Source organism: Eutrigla gurnardus (assembly GCF_963514095.1).
Source record: "Eutrigla gurnardus genome assembly, chromosome: 5".
In the NCBI taxonomy this organism is placed as follows: domain Eukaryota; kingdom Metazoa; phylum Chordata; class Actinopteri; order Perciformes; family Triglidae; genus Eutrigla; species Eutrigla gurnardus.
The window spans coordinates 22521689-22542233 of NC_139919.1; the positions used below are offsets into that span (position 1 = coordinate 22521689).

The window sequence follows — 20545 nt, forward strand, 5'->3', positions numbered from 1 at the left end:
TCCTGAGGTGGAATACACCAAGGCAAAATCAATCATCCGCATAGCTTTGCTATATGATTCTAAGGGATAGTGGGTCATTTGATGACATGTGTGATTAAAGGAAATGAAAACGTTAACACCCACTCCATAAAACAGTAACAGAAGTGATGCAAAGATTCAAGGTTATGCGTTCCCATAGCCTTGTGATAGTGTGGTCAAATACAATTTTGAGAGGAGGTTTGGGTAGTTTCTGTACATTTCCATTCGATTAAATATTTTAGTAAATTCACACAGGATGATGCATGGTTAAAATGAATGCAAGAGATTAAGAAGAAAATTGAAATAATAGTTACACCAAAGACCCCTTGGGTCACAGTTACTGGGATAACTTTTGAGTAAAACATGGAACTGTGTGAACATGATTGATTGAACCATTTCAGGTTTTAATCAACAAAGTAATCAAAGTAAACCAAGCACAATTCTTAGTTCACCTTTGTTCAGGCGTTCCTTGATTCCATAGGCAACAATATGATCAGACAGTCAATTAATGTTTGAATTACTCATATACCGGTCTCATCTTCACTGGGCATTTTTTAAGGCTGTAATATGCAGGATGTTTTATTTCCTTCCTTAACACTCAGTGTCTACTCAGAATTCATCAAAGCAAGCTCCTTAATGCAGTTTTACTAGTTTTACTTCCTAAGCGTGTCCTGTGAATCAATATGACTCATTTAAGAGAAGAGAGTGCTTGGTGTATTCAACAAGACCATTCTTTAACAACTCCTCGAGTAGTTCCGTTTTCACGAAGCATTATGAATGAAAACTAACCCTCATCTTTCAGCATATTCCCCCAATAGAGGTGAGAAAACGCCAACTCTTGTTTTCTAGATGACCAACATATCACATTTAAAACTGTATCTGCAGGAATGCATGGACTAATTTCTGATAACATGTAGGCATCACAGATTAATTTACAAAACACAATTAAATAGGTGGAATCTTGTAATTGGGATTCAGTCTAGAAAATTTGAGGTTAACTTCATCTGAACATATCACCTTATGTCGAGGGGGAAACTAACTAAACTAACCAAGACATCTGCTCCTGTTGTTTTCTGCAATTTGAAATGCATTCAATTTCAATGAGGTGGATCCTGATGAACCAATTACACAACAGAATTCCCCAAAAGCTGTCATCTGTACTCATCGCCAACACAGGAATATAACAATATATTCACTTTAAGTCAGGAAAGCACAGAAAAGGCCCGCCATTCCAGGAAGAGGACAGACGCAGCACAGGATTGAGACCACAGCAGATGAGGAGGTAGCAATGGTTTTCAGCAGTTCAAATTTAATACTTTGTCCCCCTTTCTCTACAGAAACCCAGGTAAAAAAAATCCCCCACTCTCATAAAATACAACAGCAGCAGTTACCAGTAAAAAAATGAAATGCAAAAAAAAAAGAAAAAAAAAAGAGAGAAAGCACAGAAGGGAGAAGAGAGAGGGAAGGGACATGATGAGGCAAGAAAGTAAAATATACTTCTATATGTGAGGCTTGAGTCCAAAGTTCATCTTCAGACTGGGTTTTGGGCAGCGAGGAATCTGGGAACTTGCTGTTGTGTTCATTCAAAATGGAGGGGAGGAGGAAAAATAAAAAATAACAAAATGAGTCGAGTCCAATCCAACTAGGTGAAGGAAACAGCACTCTAAGGCAGGGATTTATTCAGGAAGGGCTTTCTCCCTCTCTTGATGAAAGAAAATCTCACTCCTCTTCAACCTGTGTGATGTTTTGTTGTGTGTACAGATGAAATGTATGCGCAAGTTTGTGTATGGAACAGGTAAATTGGAAGGTGTGTCTGTCAGATGGTCAACACGGTTGCACCTCTCACTTGCTGCAAGAGAGGTGGCATTTTTCTTTCCTCATTCCTTCATTCATTCCTTTGCTTTTCTTTTTCTCTCTCCCAAAATCAGTCCCCGACTACCTAGTAGTCATCCAAATCAAAGAACTCATCGTCCTCTCCTTGGTACTCCATGCCCTGGAAGTCCACCCTGTACCGCAAAATGCCTTGAGGAAGAGGAACACAAACATGATAGATTAACGAATGGTAATATGGCTGGCCAGCTTATGTTATGTTTGGTTAGATTGTGGCAGCATTAAAGGAGGAATTTGTAATAGGATAAACTAATCCCCCTAGCTATTGGAGTGAAAGTATTTGAATCCAAAAAGCATGAATCCACAAAATTTCCCCATTGCTACTTACTGAATTAAAAATAACATTAGGACTTTATGGACCTTTTATTTGCCTTCACCACTTCATCATGTTTTTACCACCTTGTGCAAATCCAAGGGAAAAAAGCCTCACTCTCACTGCCTGACTTGAGTTCATAGAGTTAAGTCAGTGATTATTATTAGCCTGTGACATTCTTGCCATCATATAGTCCTGGCTATCAATGTCTTAATCGTTGCTGATCTCAGCATAAAATTATTTCCAGTAGAGCAGCTTTCCTGAAAGGACATCGTTTTAATTGTGACAAAGCAGTTACATGGCCAAAAATGGAAAGGCTTTTCTATTCCAGTTTACAAAGTTTGTACATCTATTCACTAAGTCACAGAAAACACATAATGAATGAAATAACCACCAAACTACACATAACCTATATTCTTCCTAGCTTGATGTTGTACATGTCCACTGTAATAAACCCAATCACAAACTACAGTGTGCTCACCCCCAATGCCTCCAAAGCCCTTGACGAATTGGGACCCTTCCTGGCTCTTGTCTGTGACAATCTCCAGCGTGGCTCCAAATTTCTTGTAGTTGTTAGCGAACCACTCAAGCAGTGGCATGCTCTCGATCAGCTCGTGTTCCTGCCCCGTCTAGAAACACAACCAGAGTCAGGAACACAAATGCATGTTGGGTAATGGGTCCAACTTAAATCACAGGGACCCAGCATTTCTTTGTATTGCTCACCTCCTTGTCTGTGAAGTGAGACTTGTCTTTCTCCTGCTCTGGTGTCAAATACAAAGTCTTTTCATCTGAAAACCAAAGGAGAGACGAAATTATAGCATAATATGTCTTTTGAACACAATCCTCATTTCTCAGCAATGTTAGGCATCGTATTTGTGGTTGTGTGTACCGTTCTCTAATCCATTGCTCTCTGCCCCATGTACACGTAGGATGTAACGCATGGTGTCTAAGTTTTCATAGACTATGAGGATCTCCACTGCTCCCATCTCCAGGGCTTTGAGGGTGTCCTCCACACCAAAACAGTACTTCCCCGTGTCTTGACTGATCTCATCGAAGTACCGCCCTATGGAGAGGGACAACCATTAAGGAAATCTCAACCACAACAAAGCTTCTTTCCTTCTGCCGTCGCCCGAGACAATGTCGTTCCAAAAGTTGTTCCAACGTGTTAATAGGAAAGCTCACCTATGAGCTTCTTCTCCTGGATGAACTTGACATTAGAGAGAACCTCTGCTGAGAGCTCAATAGCCTGGTTGAAACCATTTTCTCCTCCATAGGAAATGTCCACCAGCTTCAAAACCTTGGCCTGTAACCTCTGTAGAAACACACACAAATAGGTTAAACACACTAAAGAGATATCCACATATAGTGCCATAAACCAACAGTTGCATTTTGGCATATTTACCAAGTCCCTAAAATGGGAGGTATGATAGACTTATTTACAGAAATATCTAACAATAATCACACTGTGGGTTTTTGTTCCTACCAGACATGTGGCAGGATACATGCAGAAAGCTCACATAACAGTTACATGCGTTTGGACTGCCATTGCGCATGGGTTAAGTGGACCAATGAAGGCCAGTATCATTTTCAAACATTATGTAAACATTAATTCCATTTTCCAATAAACCAAGTACTTCATATGTCATCATTTCCACTATTAAGTGTATTGCTTGATAATGTATGTAAAGCTTACTAATGGTGGGGCGTATAATGGCACAAGTCAACCAACAGACAAGAGAAAGCTGCAATGCATGGCACAGTTTAAATTATTTTTCTGTCGGAAGGGGAGTTTAAGGGAGGTACTCTTCATTATGGTAAGGCTGTATTCAGTATACACAAAATCTAAAAGACCCATTGGCATTTGTAATAAACTGCTACAAATAACACCTAGTGATTCCCACTGTTTCTAACAAGAATACAAAGTCATTTACCTACAAGATGCAGAAAATATGTAAAATGTTAATGTAGAAAAATGTTATTCATATCCATTTATTATTGCTATATTACATAGTAAATCCTTAATTGGTGGTGCCTTTTATCAGAACACAGAGACAGACTTACTGGGTCGAACATGTCTGACTGGCTGAGCTCAGTCTTGAAGTCGGCAGAGCCAGCCAAGACCATTCCCGCCACATTTACTTTGTCATTGGATACAAAGAGCTGGACAGCCGTCTCAGCCACCTTTCTCACATAGTTGTGTCTCTTCTCCATTCTCAGACGAGCAAAACGCAGAGCAGACTGCCCTCCTCTGCCTGAGAGAAAGAAAGAAGCAGAGACACAATCTTTGGCATGTTTCTTATCCGGTAACACCAAGAGCCACAACCTGATACAGAGTAATATAAAGTAATAATTCTCTAATGATCCCGTTGTGTAGTTGAAAATATCACAAATTAATTTGTTTTGCAAGTATTGCGGGTCCGTACCGTGCTTCTTGGGTAGGTCCACGGTGAACTTGTGCAGCACCTCCCTGGTGTTGCCTTGCAGCGTGCCAAACAGTGCCCCACTACCGTCGATCACAATAAAGCCAAACTTACTGTCATCAGAGAGCAGGGCTGTCAATGCCTGGGTTAGGGAAGAATAAACGATGAGATGGTGACAGAAAGCAAGCGTAATATAGATACTAAGACAGAAGTTTATCTATGCATAAGACATATCATATACAGACACAGAAACCAAATAACTCTCACCTCGGTGTGGAACTTGTTGTCGCAAAGGTACAGGGAGGTGTTGATTGGTTTAAAAGGCTCAAAGTCGATATTGACTTTCTTCTCCTTGCCCTCCTCTGTTACAATGGTACCACAGTACACGACCAAACCATTGGGTGGCACTGGCAAGAAAGAAAGATCAGAGGATAGATTAAAACATCAGGTTTTGTACAGATGAATAAACAGTGTTTTACTTGGAATGTTTTTCTATTATGATGTATGCACTATACTGATTGGTAACACACTCTTCTGTCCAGTTGCCCTAGGAAAAGATTATTCCACACTGAAGTCAACAGGGTTTTAGTTGAGTTTTCATTGTAACACATACCCTTGTTGTAGAGTTTTAGTCTTTGCTGTACAGAGGTGATGGCCCCGAGCACAGAGAGCCTGTTGACTCGGCTCTTAATGTTGGAAGCTGTGCCGAACTCATCAGCTAACATCTTAGCCACTCTAGATATCTGGTCCTTGGGAGGGATGATCAGCGAGATCATACTGGTGCCATTACTAGAAAAGAAAGAAAAAGGATTTAATGTTAGCGCTTACATAAACACTTAGACACACACACACAAGTCTAAAAACTCACAATAGGTAACATTGGTGCTTTACCATTGAGTGTGACAGAATAAACACCAAGCCATTGTTATCCATGCCAACTAAAACCCTCTGTGATTGTTCAGAACTGAACATTGAACAACTATTCACTTTTTTACCTCCAAGATAACATTGCTTTTTGCTTTCATGATTTTGTAATCACACAAACTTCCCATCAAAACATCACAATGCCAAGGTCTGGAAGTCTGAGGGACAAACTCAGTTACACAGTGTACAATATCTGCCCTTGAAGCCCGGGACTTTTTCCATTCCACTACTCCACACTCTCTCCCCTTTCACTGCCAGTGAAAAGACAAAGCATACCAGTACAGGCTGACACTGCACACAGACACCGGCAGGTAGCTGCAGCTGGATGAATATAGGGCAAACGGTCAACTGTGTGTGAAATGGCAGGCGGTGGAGCACAGGACAGCAGATTCTGCGCAACACTAGACGGCAAGCTGTCGCAGAGCAAGCTACAAGCAAATGTAGCAACACCCACATTTCAGATGTCGTGTTTGATAACTCAAAAGAGGCCACAATGTCCCTGCCGAGAACGAACTGATCCGGAATTATTTTCAACTGGTCATTTTATAGCCAGTACAGCTTTAGTGTAACCCTGAGCCATGAGGTAAAACGTTTTCTACTACTGGGGAAAATAAGCGGTCCTATAATCAACATGCAAAAAAAGCCAGGAAATCGTAATTAGAAGTTGTGAAGGAGCCGGAGCATGTGGAAGTCCAACTGTTAGCGAGCCGGCCTTCCTCTCTCATCAACGTGCTTTCTTGTTAAAGATACCCATGGCGGCCTTTCCACAGATGACGTCTATTAGCGGGTTTGTTAGCAACACAGCCAGCTTTACCGTCACAAGCGTTTGCAATTTGTGGGACCCGAGGCAATATTCTACAGACATCAATTCCATGGCACAGACGAATCGAAACATGTATCCTTTCATATTAACACACTGTTTCCGACCTCCAGACCGGCTAAATGCGACAACAGTTAGGGTTTAGCAGTTAGCAAGCTAGCCGCAAAAGCTATGTTAAGCTAAGTTAGCTATGCTAAGCTAACCACTCCCAAATTCGGCCCACTTGTGAGATATCCAGCTGTTGCGGCGGTCTACATTCACACCATCACCTTGTACAGGTGGCCTCGCCACTTCATCGGCTCACTGCTGAAATGGATCCCTTACCCACGGGCAGCTTCCAAACTTTTGATGAGCTTCTTGATTTTCCATATTTCCACGTTCCTGTCCGCCGCGCTGGGGTCGTCCGCCATCTTTCTGCTGTAATCGCTTCAGCACCTGAAAAGAATAGAAAACATATGCGGTAAACCGACAAGTCAAGAGGCTGGCCGATATTTACAGTCTTATTAGGCTGGCAAAATATTTGTCCTAACCAGCTGGACTAGGTACCTCTCCGACCTAGTGGGGCGGTGTCCGTTAAGGGCACCTGACCAGTACTGGCAGCCGGCCTGACCGTGCGAGAATGACTCTACCGGGCTGTCTCTCTCAGTACAGTGCGTGGAGATTATCAGGCCTACTTCTGCCAGGCCCTAGCGTCCACCCTGTTCTTATCTAACACGACCCAATTTCCCCCGTTCTGCTGTAAATCAACTGTCAGCTTTTCAGACGTTGTGTATATATCGGCATAAGTGGAGCCGGTACGGTACCTGCCTCGGACAACGCCGCTCCGCTCCGCTATCTGTCAGCTGCGCTACGTCGAGACGGTGGTCCGAGGAGTGACGTTGCCTTCCCGACCGGTTTCTCTCCGCTCCACACGCTGCGCGTGGTGCTAACGGCGGGGCTCACATGTGGGAGGTGGTTTGAATCGTGGCGTTCATTTCCTGGAAACCACATAGAAACCAATGACAGCTCTCGGCTTTATGTCAATCATAAAAACCGAAACAACGATTGGACAGACGCTAAAATAACGTCATCGAACCTGAGTGGGCGTCAGAAATTGTGCATCATGGGATTTGTATTTTGTGTGATGTGACGAAAAGGCTTGAGTTGAATTAACAGGTTGCAGAAAACTGGCACATGCATTATTTGTAAGTGTTGCTTCCATTAGAGTTTGTACTTTCAGCTAATGCCGTATTTGTTCCCAATTATTTAACGTATTATGTTTCAAGTCACACAATTATCTTAAAACAAAACATGGTGTACAAAAAAAAAAACCAAGCAAACAGGGAAACATAAAGATATAATATCTCTGCTTCTAAATATAGATACATTATTAATTGGCCAGTCAACATCAAAATACATATTCTATATCTAACCAAATCAACAAGTATTGAAAAAAAACGGTGCTCTATAGTGTCTGATGCCTTGTAATAATCCACAAATATAGCTATTGCCATCAATAAATTTATGATGATCGATTAAATCTAAGATTAGGAGAATATGTGCCTTCTATGCATAACACCGGATTGGCATTCATCTATTGAGGCACAATTTCCATCTTTGAGCAAATATAATTTGGCATCATTTTTAATAAGATTTATAGACCTCAAATTTTCATTAATAATCAGTTTAGCAGAATCCACAAATTGTCCGTCCCTTAACAGTCTATTGTTTAATTTCCAATAACGTGTGTTGGGTTTCTTTCCCTCCATTATGTAAATCTTGTGGATGTTAACAAACGTGTTAACAAATGCTTCGGACTTCTTGGTCCAGATTGGCATCCGCCTACCCATAATGCAACCCAGTCTCACAGCAGTTCATTAAACAGTCACGAAATGCAATGTCCTGGTTGAACTGCCATGAGACTGTGTTGCATTATGTGAGCACGTTCTTTAGTGTGAAGAGTGACATCTGCTGGCCACTTTAAAAACATGTTTGCCAGTAGGCACGAATCAGTTGTTGTGTGACTGGTGTTATAGAGGACTTAAAAGCTAAACTAAATCTAGCAGCGTGTTTCAAGCCAGGCCACTCAGTAACTCCATTAACTTCTGTTGCCGAGGTTGATAATGCAGATGCAAAGTACTCGTTGAGATGCTGGGTGAGCTTGGAATTGCAGTGCAAGTATGGTGTAATATAGTGAGGTTCTTATAGAGGGTTATAGATTGCTCTGCAACACAGGCAGCAAGTACTGCTCAGCTTTCTGTAGATATGGCAGGTCATATTTAGTGAAATATATCCGTTTGTCGTTTTAACTCTAATATTTTGTCTTTGATGACATTTGGTACTTTTACAGGAGCAACAAGATAGGCTAGAAATGTTGATAAAAAAAAAAACAGTACACACCTTGAACTAAGAAAATCACAAAAAATAAACGTAATGATGTATCGATCAATGTAACACACATATATATTCTGATGTGTTCCCCTCCTCTACACAGAAGCAATCTTCATTTTACCTACATGGAGCAGTGGAAGAAAAATATAGTCTATATACATGTATACCACTAGATGGCAGCATTGATTAACTGATGAATGAATGGCTTCCTAGGTATCTGATTGTTTTTATTAGTCAATGAAAAAGCATCATATCCCTGGAGATCCGTTTTTGCATTGCTCATTGGGACACTCATAAGTCAGGTCTTGTTGTGCATTTGTTGTACTAATTGTGTAATGCAGTCTGATAGACTTTATTAGGTTGCCATATGCTGGATATTAGTCAGTGTCTTTTGTGAATTGTGATTGTTTCTATCAGAACAAACATCTGTCTGAGCATGAAGAAACAAGCCCATTATCTCTGTGGTATTAGCCATCTCTGGTGTACTGGGGAGGTGGGAGGAGGTGGGTGGAGCTTCTGTCTGGATCTGGCACTCACAAGATAGCTACATCATTAGAGAAAAAGTGATATAGCAGTTTGTGCAACTGACTGCCTCCAGAATTGTCCAGCGCCGCTATCAGCGCCGACTCGTCACCATCTGTCGACCATCAGAGCTGTAATGATCTGTCGCTTGGAAATGGATGGCGCTCGCTGTGCTGTGGGAGCTGTTCCGGCCAGGGTTGCTATTCCTCATTTTATTAAATGCACCTATGCACCTACGGTCAGTTTTTATACCCTTGACCAGAATAAACAATATTGTATTTTAAATGTATAGGTGTACAATGAAAAATATGAACAATAACCCTGAACGTTTTGACGTGATTTGCACAAAACTTTAACCTTCAAATGAAATTGTCGGACCTACTTACTCACATAGCTACCAACAGTGTCCCATAAGAGTGTAGCCAACATGGCTGCCCTTTCCCTTCCACACCCTATATGCAGATCATGATCTTAGAAGTGTGACGCATAATCTGTATTTCCATAGTGACCAGGCCATAAGGAGGAGGTGCTCTGTGTTGTGTACATATGTTTTAATGTGTGAGACTGATGGACAGCTGGACCCCAAACAGATGCCACCAGGTTCACAGAGCTCTATTACCCCATCTGTGGCCATCTGTGTCAGGGGAGAGAGGGTCGGATGGAGGTGGGACTCTCAGGGGTATTCAAGGACAAAGTCTTGTTTGTCATCACTAAGAACTGCGAAGGTGGTAAAAAGGCATCCTATAAGACACTTGAAGAAAAGGGGGCAGTTACATAATCAGAGGTGCATAAACACATTGACATACAAGATGTGGAAAACGCCTTGGCTACATATAAGAGTGGGCCAACATCCTATAAAAGTTAGTCAGAAACGAATGACTAAATAGACATTAAGCAAATCAAAGCTCTGTAAAACCTGCCTCACTGACATTTATACCCCTGCTGTCACTGACAAGCTTTGATGCTTCCCCTTCTTTAAAAAAAAAAGCGTAATTTGCCCTTTAGTGTGTGCAGAGCAGCTCTTGGCACGGACGAGGAAAACTTCACACTCCCCAGAGGGAATTAAGCAGCACATATTCTCTGCTGACTAGCTAATCTGTGACTCAGTATGTGTTTGTCTTTCAGGCTCTCTATCGTTGTCCTCCCCAGTGAAAAAGAGGATCATGATCGTCAGCACTTCAATAGCTTGCTTATGACTTAAAGCAATCTTCTTAGGACGTGCTGCGGGGTATGAGAATGTACAACTGTTGATGTCTGCCAGCCATCTGCTGCACCATTGTGGGTTTTTCGGTTCTGGGACGAGTGCAAACTTATGGGATTGCAGCAGCAGGGTTGTTTAGGAGCAAGTCGTTTTTTGTGTGCGTGTGTGTGTGTGTGTGTGCAAATCTCAGGGCTGACATTCTCGTCACATCCCTGGCTCCATTACTGCTCTCAACAGAGGCAGGGGGAGATTTACGGATCTGCGTCCTAATATTAAGTGGATTAATCAGGAATGGAGAGTTGAGGTTGTCATAAATATAAATGAGGTCTTTTGAAGCACAGGGTGAGACACGCTTCATGTCCACACAATGTAGGCTATTAGGAGTCTATCAGCGCAGTGGATTAATACCAATAACCTCAATTTAGGGGCCAAGACACACAGTCAATCGTAATGATGCATTAAAAAGGGGTTAAACCCAAAGGTAATATGGACCAGCAGGCCTGCCCACACAACTCAATGACCCAAAGCATGATCCAATTGTCTTTCACGCCCCGAGAGTACAATGTATTTTGCAGTTTAAGTTTAATTTTAAAACTATTTATTGACCTATTTTCTGCTACTGTAAGTTAGACAAGTAAATATGAAAATATAAGTAGGATGATTTGGGCAAACAATGTGCTACCTGTCAATATTCGCCTGGAGGGCAGTGCTGTGTTGCAGTTAGCAGACCCAGTTGATAAAGCCTGGATGCCACCCATCACTTCTCAAGGAGAGATTGCCAGATGCTCCCATCAACATCACATCTTTCCCAGGTCCTGATGGTATAGTCTCTTGGCCAGCAATCTATATTAGAGAGACAGAATGAATGTACACATTTGTGCATGCAGAAAAAAATAGATATTTTTAGTGCAGAAATGTACCAAATGCACCTGTTCTGGAACATCTGTTCATCAACGCCTGCCACACACACAAACACTGATTGCTACGTTAATTTGGCTCTAAGCACAATTAACAAAAAGGAATAAAGAGGAAGATGTAAGCGACATTGTAAAAAAACAATCTGGTAGTGTTTTCAGATGAATCCATAGCATTCATGTGGTGTCTCTGGGTGGGGGATGCTCATGTCTTGTTGTCACGCTGTTGTCACTCCCCGGGAAAATCAAGTTTTCATAACATTTCGATCAGTACATGCAGCAATCTCTGCCATCACTCATGCAGCTTTAGACCAGTCTGAAATCATTATATCGGAGTCACTGCCATGACAACTTCAGAGAGAGACTGATAGAGAAAGGAAGATGGGAAGAGGGCATGAAACAGGGGAGAACGATGGAGAGAAATTGATTTTCTCTGAGCTGCATTAATCAAATTGACTACAGAAAGGGACAAAGGTGAACTTATGGGATGATGATGGGAATGATCAAGTCAATGGCATTTAGATGACATGCACACAGTGAACATATTTGTAAATAAAAAAAACCCTCTCTCTTACATGCATTACACACTCACCCTCGTATAAATGTATAATTGTGTGAGTTGTACTATCAAAATGGTTTTCAAACTACAGCTGTTTTCTGCAGGAATGTGCTCAAATCAATGACTGCAACATATGTGCAGCTCTGGTGCATGCAAAAGTGCAAGTTGTACAGTATGTGTGTCTGCTGCTGGCACATGTAGATGGCCGTCACTGAACAGGCAGTGTCTTCATGTTTATTCAGACAAACATGGTGGAAAAACTTTTCAGCTCATAATATCACAATTTCCTTAAAACTTCACACATTACTGGAAGAAAAATCATTTGGGAATGTGGTCATTTCTATTGTTTTTGCAAAAGACAGTCCTGTAAAATGTGTATCATTGTGTGTTTACAGCCCCGGGCAGCTGCATCTCATGGCCAAAGGGTAAGACAAAAGACAGGCAGGATATGGTAGCTCAGTAACAACAGCCTGAGAGGGGCAACAGCAATAGGATTGTTATTGTAGCCAAAGTATATGCACAGTTGTGTGGAGCATTGTGTAACTGTACCTCAGTTTGCATTCAGATCTGCAAGTGTACTGAGATGTGTAGACAAAACTGTAAATGCATACACAGATCGGTGAAAGCAGACAAATCTGTAGATGCTGATTTCAATGAGTTTCCAGTTAAACAAAATCTTGATAATTAGGCTAAAAATTGCTGTTGGACACGACACAACACTAAAAAACAAACGCATTAAGCTGCAGCGGTGATGCCAATGTGGTGTCTAACGTGTATTTATGCAGCAACTTCACGCATAAAATCACTGGGCACCCTTACACAATATGACCCTAAACTTAACCCAAGACAAGCGAGAGGCATAGCTGCATCCGTGGAGACTGAAAGAGGAGAGCGCCAATTAGTTGCTTACAAAGCCGACAGATACTCTTTAGAGTTTATGAAGATAGAATTCATGAAGTTATTAGACAGAGAATGAATTGGAGGAAAAGTAGTCTTTCGTTGGATTTATATTCTAATGAAGGTCAGTATTTTTTTTTTTTTTAGATTTCTTTTGGGACATCCACTCTGAGCTTTGGAGAAAAAGAAGAAGGCCATATCACTGTGATCGCAGCGAAGGATTGAAGCTGCAAAAATATCTCCAAGTTAATCATGTATAGTAAGTACTACTTGAGCAATTCCAATGTCAGAGAAAAATGTTAAATATTTATGTTTCTTGGATTTTCGCCATCATTCAAGATCCCAAATACTTTAAAATCAGAGCGTGAGATTGTGATGTAGAACCCTAAAAGGAGCCCAGTGGAGAAACAGAGAAGAGAGTGAATGGCTGATGTAGAGACAAAAAACATGAAACTAGAAACTGGCCTCCCTGGAGGAAACATGCAATATGTATGACATGTACAGTAAAGCTAATATGTCTGGCCTCACTGGACCGGAGGATCTGACAGTCAGTGAGCTGAAAGAGACGACAGAGTCGAGAGGGCAGAGCTACCAAACATATCCAGTTTCATCCTCCCTTAACAGGTCATCGTCGTCCTCAGTAGCTCCCCTGGTTTTCAGGTAATTCATGTTTTAGTACCCTACATTATGAGACCTTGTGCCTGCAAAGGTTTTGCCAGAATGTGCTGAAGAAGACTGTCTATTAAAAATTAAAATTGGAGTGCTGTCCTAATCTTTCCTTTTTCAGCCCATGTATAACCCATCATCATCTCGGTGGGGGAAACATATGGAGGTTTGAGTTCAATGGTAAAAAACAAAAAACAAAAAAGGGTGTAAGAATATAACCAAAAACACCTAAAAATAAACTACAATCTAACATAAAAGCACCACAAATAACAAGCTGAAAACCAATATTATAATGCCTCTGGGCTATTTAGTATACAATTGCATTGTAATATAAAGTATACCTGCTGCTTGGTTTACCCTAGAGTTAGGAAGCTTTTCTATTAGTAAAAGATTTAATATGCATAAGGCCCGAACAGGCCCGAACTCTAAACAAGCATACACTCAAGAGATTCCCCAGTGGGTGGATGTATTTTTATTTAAGGTAATTAATGTGACTGCAACCTAGATGGTAGCCTTATGTAATTTCAGCCCATGGTCTCCCTCCTTTCAAACTCCCAGCTCACCAGCACACACGCAGATTCCATGTTAGATACACATCCCGACATTGTGGAGAACCAAAGTACATGTATGGCTAGCAGCAAAAACACATGTATTAAGAAAGAACCAGGTGGGAGAAACTGGTACAAAGCACTACAGTCACACTTGTACCCACACACAGAGTAGATGTACTCACGGTAGACTCAAAGCGTTCTTTTCTTTTCTGTTTCTCATATAAACTCCTTTCTATGCAACACAGAAAACACGCAATCTGTTGCAAAGTCTTGACTGTTACCATAGGAACGCAATCTGATAATTATATCTGACCTGCATATTTGGTGTGTGTGTGTGTGTGTGTGTGTGTGTGTGTGTGTGTGTGTGTGTGTGTGTGTGTGTGAACGTCTCTCCTTTGATTGGCAGCACTAATTGATAAACAGAGATGGCAGCTTGTGAAGAAAACACAGGAGTCACTCTGGGAAGAGAGATGTGACATGTGTGTGTGTGTGTGTGTGAGTGTGTGTGTGTGTGTGTGTGTGTGTGTGTGCAACACAATAATATTTACAGCCTAGTTTGAGAAAACATGCGTGACCGAGTGGGCTTCCAACACTTGTCTGTCCCACTGAGTTACAATTCACAGCAGTATCATCATATTAGGAATATTATAGTAAATAAATACATAGATGTTTTTCTTTCAATAATAGTGTACTGTTAATTTTTTGATGAGTGATTTTCATATAGTAGTAATTATTCTAACAAATGTATGAGTGAGTAAGAATCATAATTATGATTCAACAAGATGAGGATCTGATAAGAACAATCAGAATGAATACAATTTTTCATTTTTCTCAAAACCTGATTCAAGTTGAAAGTATTCATATTTTCAAATGCTTCTTTTTTTGTATGGTCAAATTTAAATAATATATTTAATATATAATAACAATAACTTAATTCACCAATCAAGTGGAAATAACCTGGCAAAAAGAAGACCCACTAGACGGTACTTTACACCTGAATGCACCGTACAAAGTGTTGTAGACACACAGTCGATTTTAAGTGGAGATACACGTCCATAGCTGAAATCCCCCAAAGCTCCATTGGTTGCCACAGTCTCTAAATCTTTTGCAGCCAACAAACTGTAGTTTTTCTATCAATGATGAGTTCATTATTTACCGTTACCCTTTGGTAGATGGGCAGAGGGTGGCAAAAAAAATAAAAACACTGTGAGAACCGCTGATCCTGCTTTTGACTTTGAATTTTTCAATTTTCTATTCAGAATGAAATTTGTTTCACCCTTAAAGTCTCCCGACACAGAAACAGAGGTACATGTCTTGTTAACTTCAGTGTTTCTCCCTTTGACACTCATTGGTGTTTGGACAAAAACGTTCTTGGTTCCACTTTGACTCACTCTAGTCCTCCGATTCTCCCGCTGCTCTGACTTCCCCCTCTCCCCACTCTCTTTGCACTTTGCACTGTGGCCCGCCACGCGTCTCGAAGGAGCTCTCTCTTGTTTCACTCGGTGTGACCCAAATTGTTTCGGACAGGGACGGCACTGCTGCCTGTGATGGAAGCCCCCTTTTGCCTTGCAGTGAGTCAGTAAGACGGAGCAGAAAAACATTTACACTCTGGGAGGCGTGCATACAAAAGGGACAAGATATACAGAGACAAGATGTCCCGTTAACGGTTTCTTTCAGTGGCACGGCAGTGTCAGGCCAGCTTAAGGATGTCAGAGTCAGACACACAAGTGACATCAAAGTGATTCCACAGGGAAAACATGGTGAGCACTTGTACATTCAGAGCACAAGGGGGCTTAGTGTTGAAAAGAGACCTTCAATAGACGGCCCTGCGAGGGGAAGCATTCACCCTGCTCAAGTCGTCTCCAATGAGACACTGGGCCAAGTGGGCCCGAGGGGACTAGACTCTGGTTGATGCTGCACTGAAATCATAGACCAAAAATAGAGATCTGTACATGTATCCATGAATATATTACATTAGTAACAGATTAAAGAAACAAAGTGGCTGGGAGATAACACAACAATATACAGCGTTTAGTGGAAATGCTCAAAAGACAACAGAGCCTGATATATCTGATTTTTGAACCTTCCTTGAATGTGTTTTCTTAAGAATTGACGAGTGACCAAGCTGAAAAATCAACTTGCAGGCTCTGGTAAACAAAAAATAAACCTAATACATTCCTGGAGACATTCAAAGTTGAGTTTGTACCACAGATGGGTTTATTTTTATCTGGGAAGGCCTTGATTCATGACAGTCCAGTGGTGGAGAATCAATATGTACACTTACAATAAATGCCGTTGTAACTTTATTTTCTTTTGCTTGATTACATAAACAAGTTGGACAGGTATTACATATTACAAAGGCTGAAACAGTTTGAACAGGTTCTTCCTCGGTAAAGGCATGGGTAGCCCTGGCGGCTTTGCCATACGACAGTAAAGCAGAGACAAACACTGGATGTGAAAGAGCCTTCATAAAACTGGACGAGAGAGAAATGGCGAGGAGAGTAATCCATCTCCGCAGTCAAGATGTGTAGGTCATCCATCCGCCCTTTATGCAGAAGTGTCACCATCAAATATGAGAATGGAGCAGAGAAAAGGAGAGGGGGCGATGACATGGAGATGGATAGAGCCATAGAGAGAGAGGGAGAGGAAAATAGGGAAAGTGAGATATAAACAAGCGGGAGTGCAGAGAGAAGTGTTGGGTGTTTGATCAACCATGTGCATTGATTCTGTTCTTTACAACATCCTGGATTAGATTCTTGAAAACAAAAGTCCTGGTGGAAACGTGGTTTGATTTTTGGGCGTGCAGTTGGATCCTCATATGACTCCAGTTGCATCATTGCGTGTGATATGCTTTCCTGTGCTGTGACGAGAGTGTGGGTGAAGCGAAATTTGAAATATTACTCATTAAGCAGCTGGCTTGTTAGATAGCGAGCTCCACCATGCTTTCATGCCACGTTAACAAAAAGTTGAGTTGAAAAGATACGTTTAAACTCATAGTATTGTGCGGCTGAAGAATTAAGTTGTTACTTGGGACCAAATGCTCCTTTTGTCACTCCCCACCACTAGCAGCCTGCAGAGCTGCCGACTGCTCTCCTACTGTCCACCTAGAGTCCAACATTCACGGTTTTACCGGGATTTTCTTGCGACCAAATAAATGAAAGAAGATGATGGGAGGGGTAGAAAGTGGAGCAGACATTGAGAACAAGGGGAAGGCCATTCTGTATGTGGACTGAGCAGGGAGGGTGTGTGTGAAGGCACCTGGGAGGAAGCTGTGGTAAACAGTCAGGCAGGAAGGCTGTGTTTCTCATCAAACACACGCTATTGATCTGAGCCACAACAGGTTCATGGATGGGAATTAGCCTACTGCCGTTCCTTTCTTCTTTCTTCCCTCCATCTCCCTCACTCCCTCCCTCCTCTGACTTTCATGCTGTTAACTAAGATCAAGGGGATGGCAGCAAACAAAGCAAGGGGAACATAATAGCCATATGTGTCTTACTCAGTCACACACACAGACACACAATCATATATTGGGTTTGGACATTTTTCAGGACACGGTGGTGATCCATCCATTCACTGGAGGTTGAACTAACTGCAACCTAACACCAAAAAAAAAGAAACAACCTAAACAAGCCATGGTTGTAACAACCCCATACCAAAATGCTGAATAAATAAATTAGAAACGACCCAAGAATGAGCCCACCAAGGATTTCTTTTTTAATCAATAAAACTATTTTCGAAGCTTAGTCAGCCACTCAAGGTGAAATACAGAAAAAAACATGTCCTACTAAGAATAACAGTGAACAATAACTTGAACTAGAAGGTTACACAAGCACATTATACAAAAACAACCATTTACCAGACAAATTAAGTTGTCTTTTTAAACTCTACTAATTTAGAATTTCAAGTGACTTATCTGCAGAGGCAAAAAGCTATGCAGCCTCCATAAGTATGTTTCAGACATGCTGTCACAGTAAAGTCAGATCAATTATACATACATATACATACATACAAACTGGGAGTAATTGCATTCATATCATAACAGGGAAGGGATGCTGAAAAAGAGAGAAGGCTTGTGTCATCTCTGAAGGACACATCCATATTCATGGTTACATAATTTCTGCATCACTCAGCAGCTTTGTCACACACACACACACACACACACACACACACACACACACACACACACACACACACACACACACACACACACACACACACACACACACACGGAGGGTCTAATGTAAATAACTTAACTCCTCCGGGTTAACGGTTCATTATGTTCTGCAATATTCTTGATTTTATTAATTGTATCTTGTCATTTTTCTTTTACAAAAAAATCACAATTAATCAATAATATCCTTTATACATTTAATAAAGCATACTGAATCAAAACATCTGAAACTTTCACTGTGGGTTAGCTCTGTATTAATGAATGACTTATTTGATGTAACAACAGGAATATGTATGTATCTATGTATGGTGTTTTATGGCCTCAGCTGTTTGTGTGTGTAAAGAAGGAGGACACCCTTTCCGGTGCAGGGAACAGCACAGAAGGGAGACCAGAGAATGAAAAGGAAGACGGTTTAATAAAAGATCAAGTGTCTTTTCCCAGTGTCTTTTATGTTAGAAAATAAACATATTCATTTTTAAATAGCATTTCTGACAAAATGTTCAGGGGATAACACACTTGGAGAGCGATACCGAAAGTGAGATAAAAAGTAACTAGACAAAAGAAAACGAGTTTAAGGGCGCCCTCAGACTGACAGGAAGAAAAAAAAGGACTTTTGAACCCCTTTGAAGAGTACGGTAGGTGCAGCCATCAGATCCACACACAGAGGTGGACTGGAGCTCAGAGCATATGCTACATTTCCCATGAGCACCAGATGCTCGAATCATACCATGATTTCTGGGGTTCACACAGAAAAAAACAACAATGGGGGCAACACTAACAATAACAACCACCATGGTGGGACTATGCTTCATATAGACACATAACCAATGAGCTTCTCTGATGTGAAACTGTGTGTCAGGAAATTAAATTGAACTAAAATGTAAGCAGGGTACCCTTTCTCTCAGGATGTTGGAGGGGGAAAAAAATGTGGGTGCACTGGGTATTTTTGACCACTAGGGGGGCAGAAATAATCCCAAAACATCCATCCATCCATCCATCCATCTCTACCGCTTATCCTGTATCCAGGGTCTCGGGGGGTCTGGAGCCAGCTGTCATTGGGCGAAGGCGGGTTACACCCTGGACAGGTCGGCAGTCCATAGCAGGGCCAATCCCAAAACAATAACGCCTAATAATGTCGGTTTAAAGGTACAGCCCCACAATCCAAATGCAAATAAAAGTGTTGTTTTATCATCAAAATATATAATTATGGACTGGAGCCTTCTATTACACTATAATCATATTTCACTTGATTAAGTAAAACCCTACAACCGATGAACATGCTTGATACTGCATGGAGTTGGGGAGCCATTATCTACCTCTTTCATGCTGTGTCTGTTTCCACTATCGGTGGTTTGTGATGTACTGTTTGTAATATAGCAAAACAAGGTACAGTTGTAATCTTTATCTTGGACTTGTGCCGTGTGCTGCATAAAGGACAACAAAAGATAAACAATCTAAAGCGATAGAATAAGAATAATGACGTTTTCTTATGGAACATCAACGCCATCTACCACCGCATCAATCTTCATGATGATGTTATCGCTGTGGCATCGAGGCACAGCTGGCTGGCAGTCAAGGTGACAGAGATCAAAGCAGCTCATTGACTCCGAACATTATGTCATTTCACACTAGGCTAACAGCACAAACCCACTTCCAGGTGCTGAAGTGTGCAGAAGGAGACGGTGTTAGTAAAACAGAGACAAGCGGGGGACTGAATAGAGATGTAGCTGTTGCAATGCACAAAACCTGAATGAGTGTAAGCTACAACAGTGGAAGATGGACCATCATCTTACAATAGAGGAAGCCAGGGCACGACATGATGTTAGGGCAGTGGTGCAAATTGTGGCTGGGTGACATGTTCACTGATTTAATGGACTAATGTTACTTCTGTTACTTAGTAGTGAACGCCACTGTGCTCGAGTCATTGGCACGCGGCTGCAAACTTCATAGGAAGAGAGTAGCCGACTCTCCATTAGCTGCCTAATTGCTTGTTTTCGAGCCACAGCTGCCGGCTGATGTGAACCTGATCACACACTACACTGCTGTTTACATGGCGGGTTATTACTGTTAATCACACAATTAAATTTGCCAGAGACATGGAATCTGTTTTTCCTGATCGTGTCAGAATAATCACGTAATGTCCTTCTTTCCAACTTTTCTGAATCTGTGAATCTTAAACTGGTTAAAAAAGCTGTTTTGCATCACTGGAGCTATAGAGTTTCCATTTCTGGTCACTGTAGGTATTATGTTTCACACATTGCCTCTAATAATAAAAATAAAAAATAGATCACAGTTGCAGATTATAGGTG

The 20545-nt window shown here is 41.3% G+C and overlaps 1 protein-coding gene across 4 annotated transcripts in view; it reads right to left on the reverse strand.

Annotated features, from left to right (window-relative positions):
• Nucleotides 1-1307: 1307 nt before the first annotated feature.
• Nucleotides 1308-20545, reverse strand: part of LOC311013267 (eukaryotic peptide chain release factor subunit 1) — a 247185-nt gene continuing 227947 nt past the window's right edge. Inside the window, exons 2-12 of one of the 4 annotated variants that reach the window (XM_084009303.1) lie at nt 7189-7215; nt 6710-6820; nt 5255-5430; nt 4909-5048; nt 4645-4783; nt 4283-4473; nt 3404-3533; nt 3111-3284; nt 2945-3009; nt 2703-2850; nt 1308-2040 (exon numbers count right to left, since the gene is read on the reverse strand). In XM_084009303.1, the coding sequence (XP_083865429.1) occupies nt 1958-2040; nt 2703-2850; nt 2945-3009; nt 3111-3284; nt 3404-3533; nt 4283-4473; nt 4645-4783; nt 4909-5048; nt 5255-5430; nt 6710-6795 (1332 nt within the window). In that variant the 5' untranslated portion in view covers nt 6796-6820; nt 7189-7215 and the 3' untranslated portion in view covers nt 1308-1957. Of the gene's footprint in view, nt 2041-2702; nt 2851-2944; nt 3010-3110; nt 3285-3403; nt 3534-4282; nt 4474-4644; nt 4784-4908; nt 5049-5254; nt 5431-6709; nt 6821-6931; nt 7117-7188; nt 7347-20545 lie in introns of those variants that run through there. The other 3 variants (XM_084009302.1, XM_084009305.1, XM_084009304.1) reach the window with 3 other exon arrangements.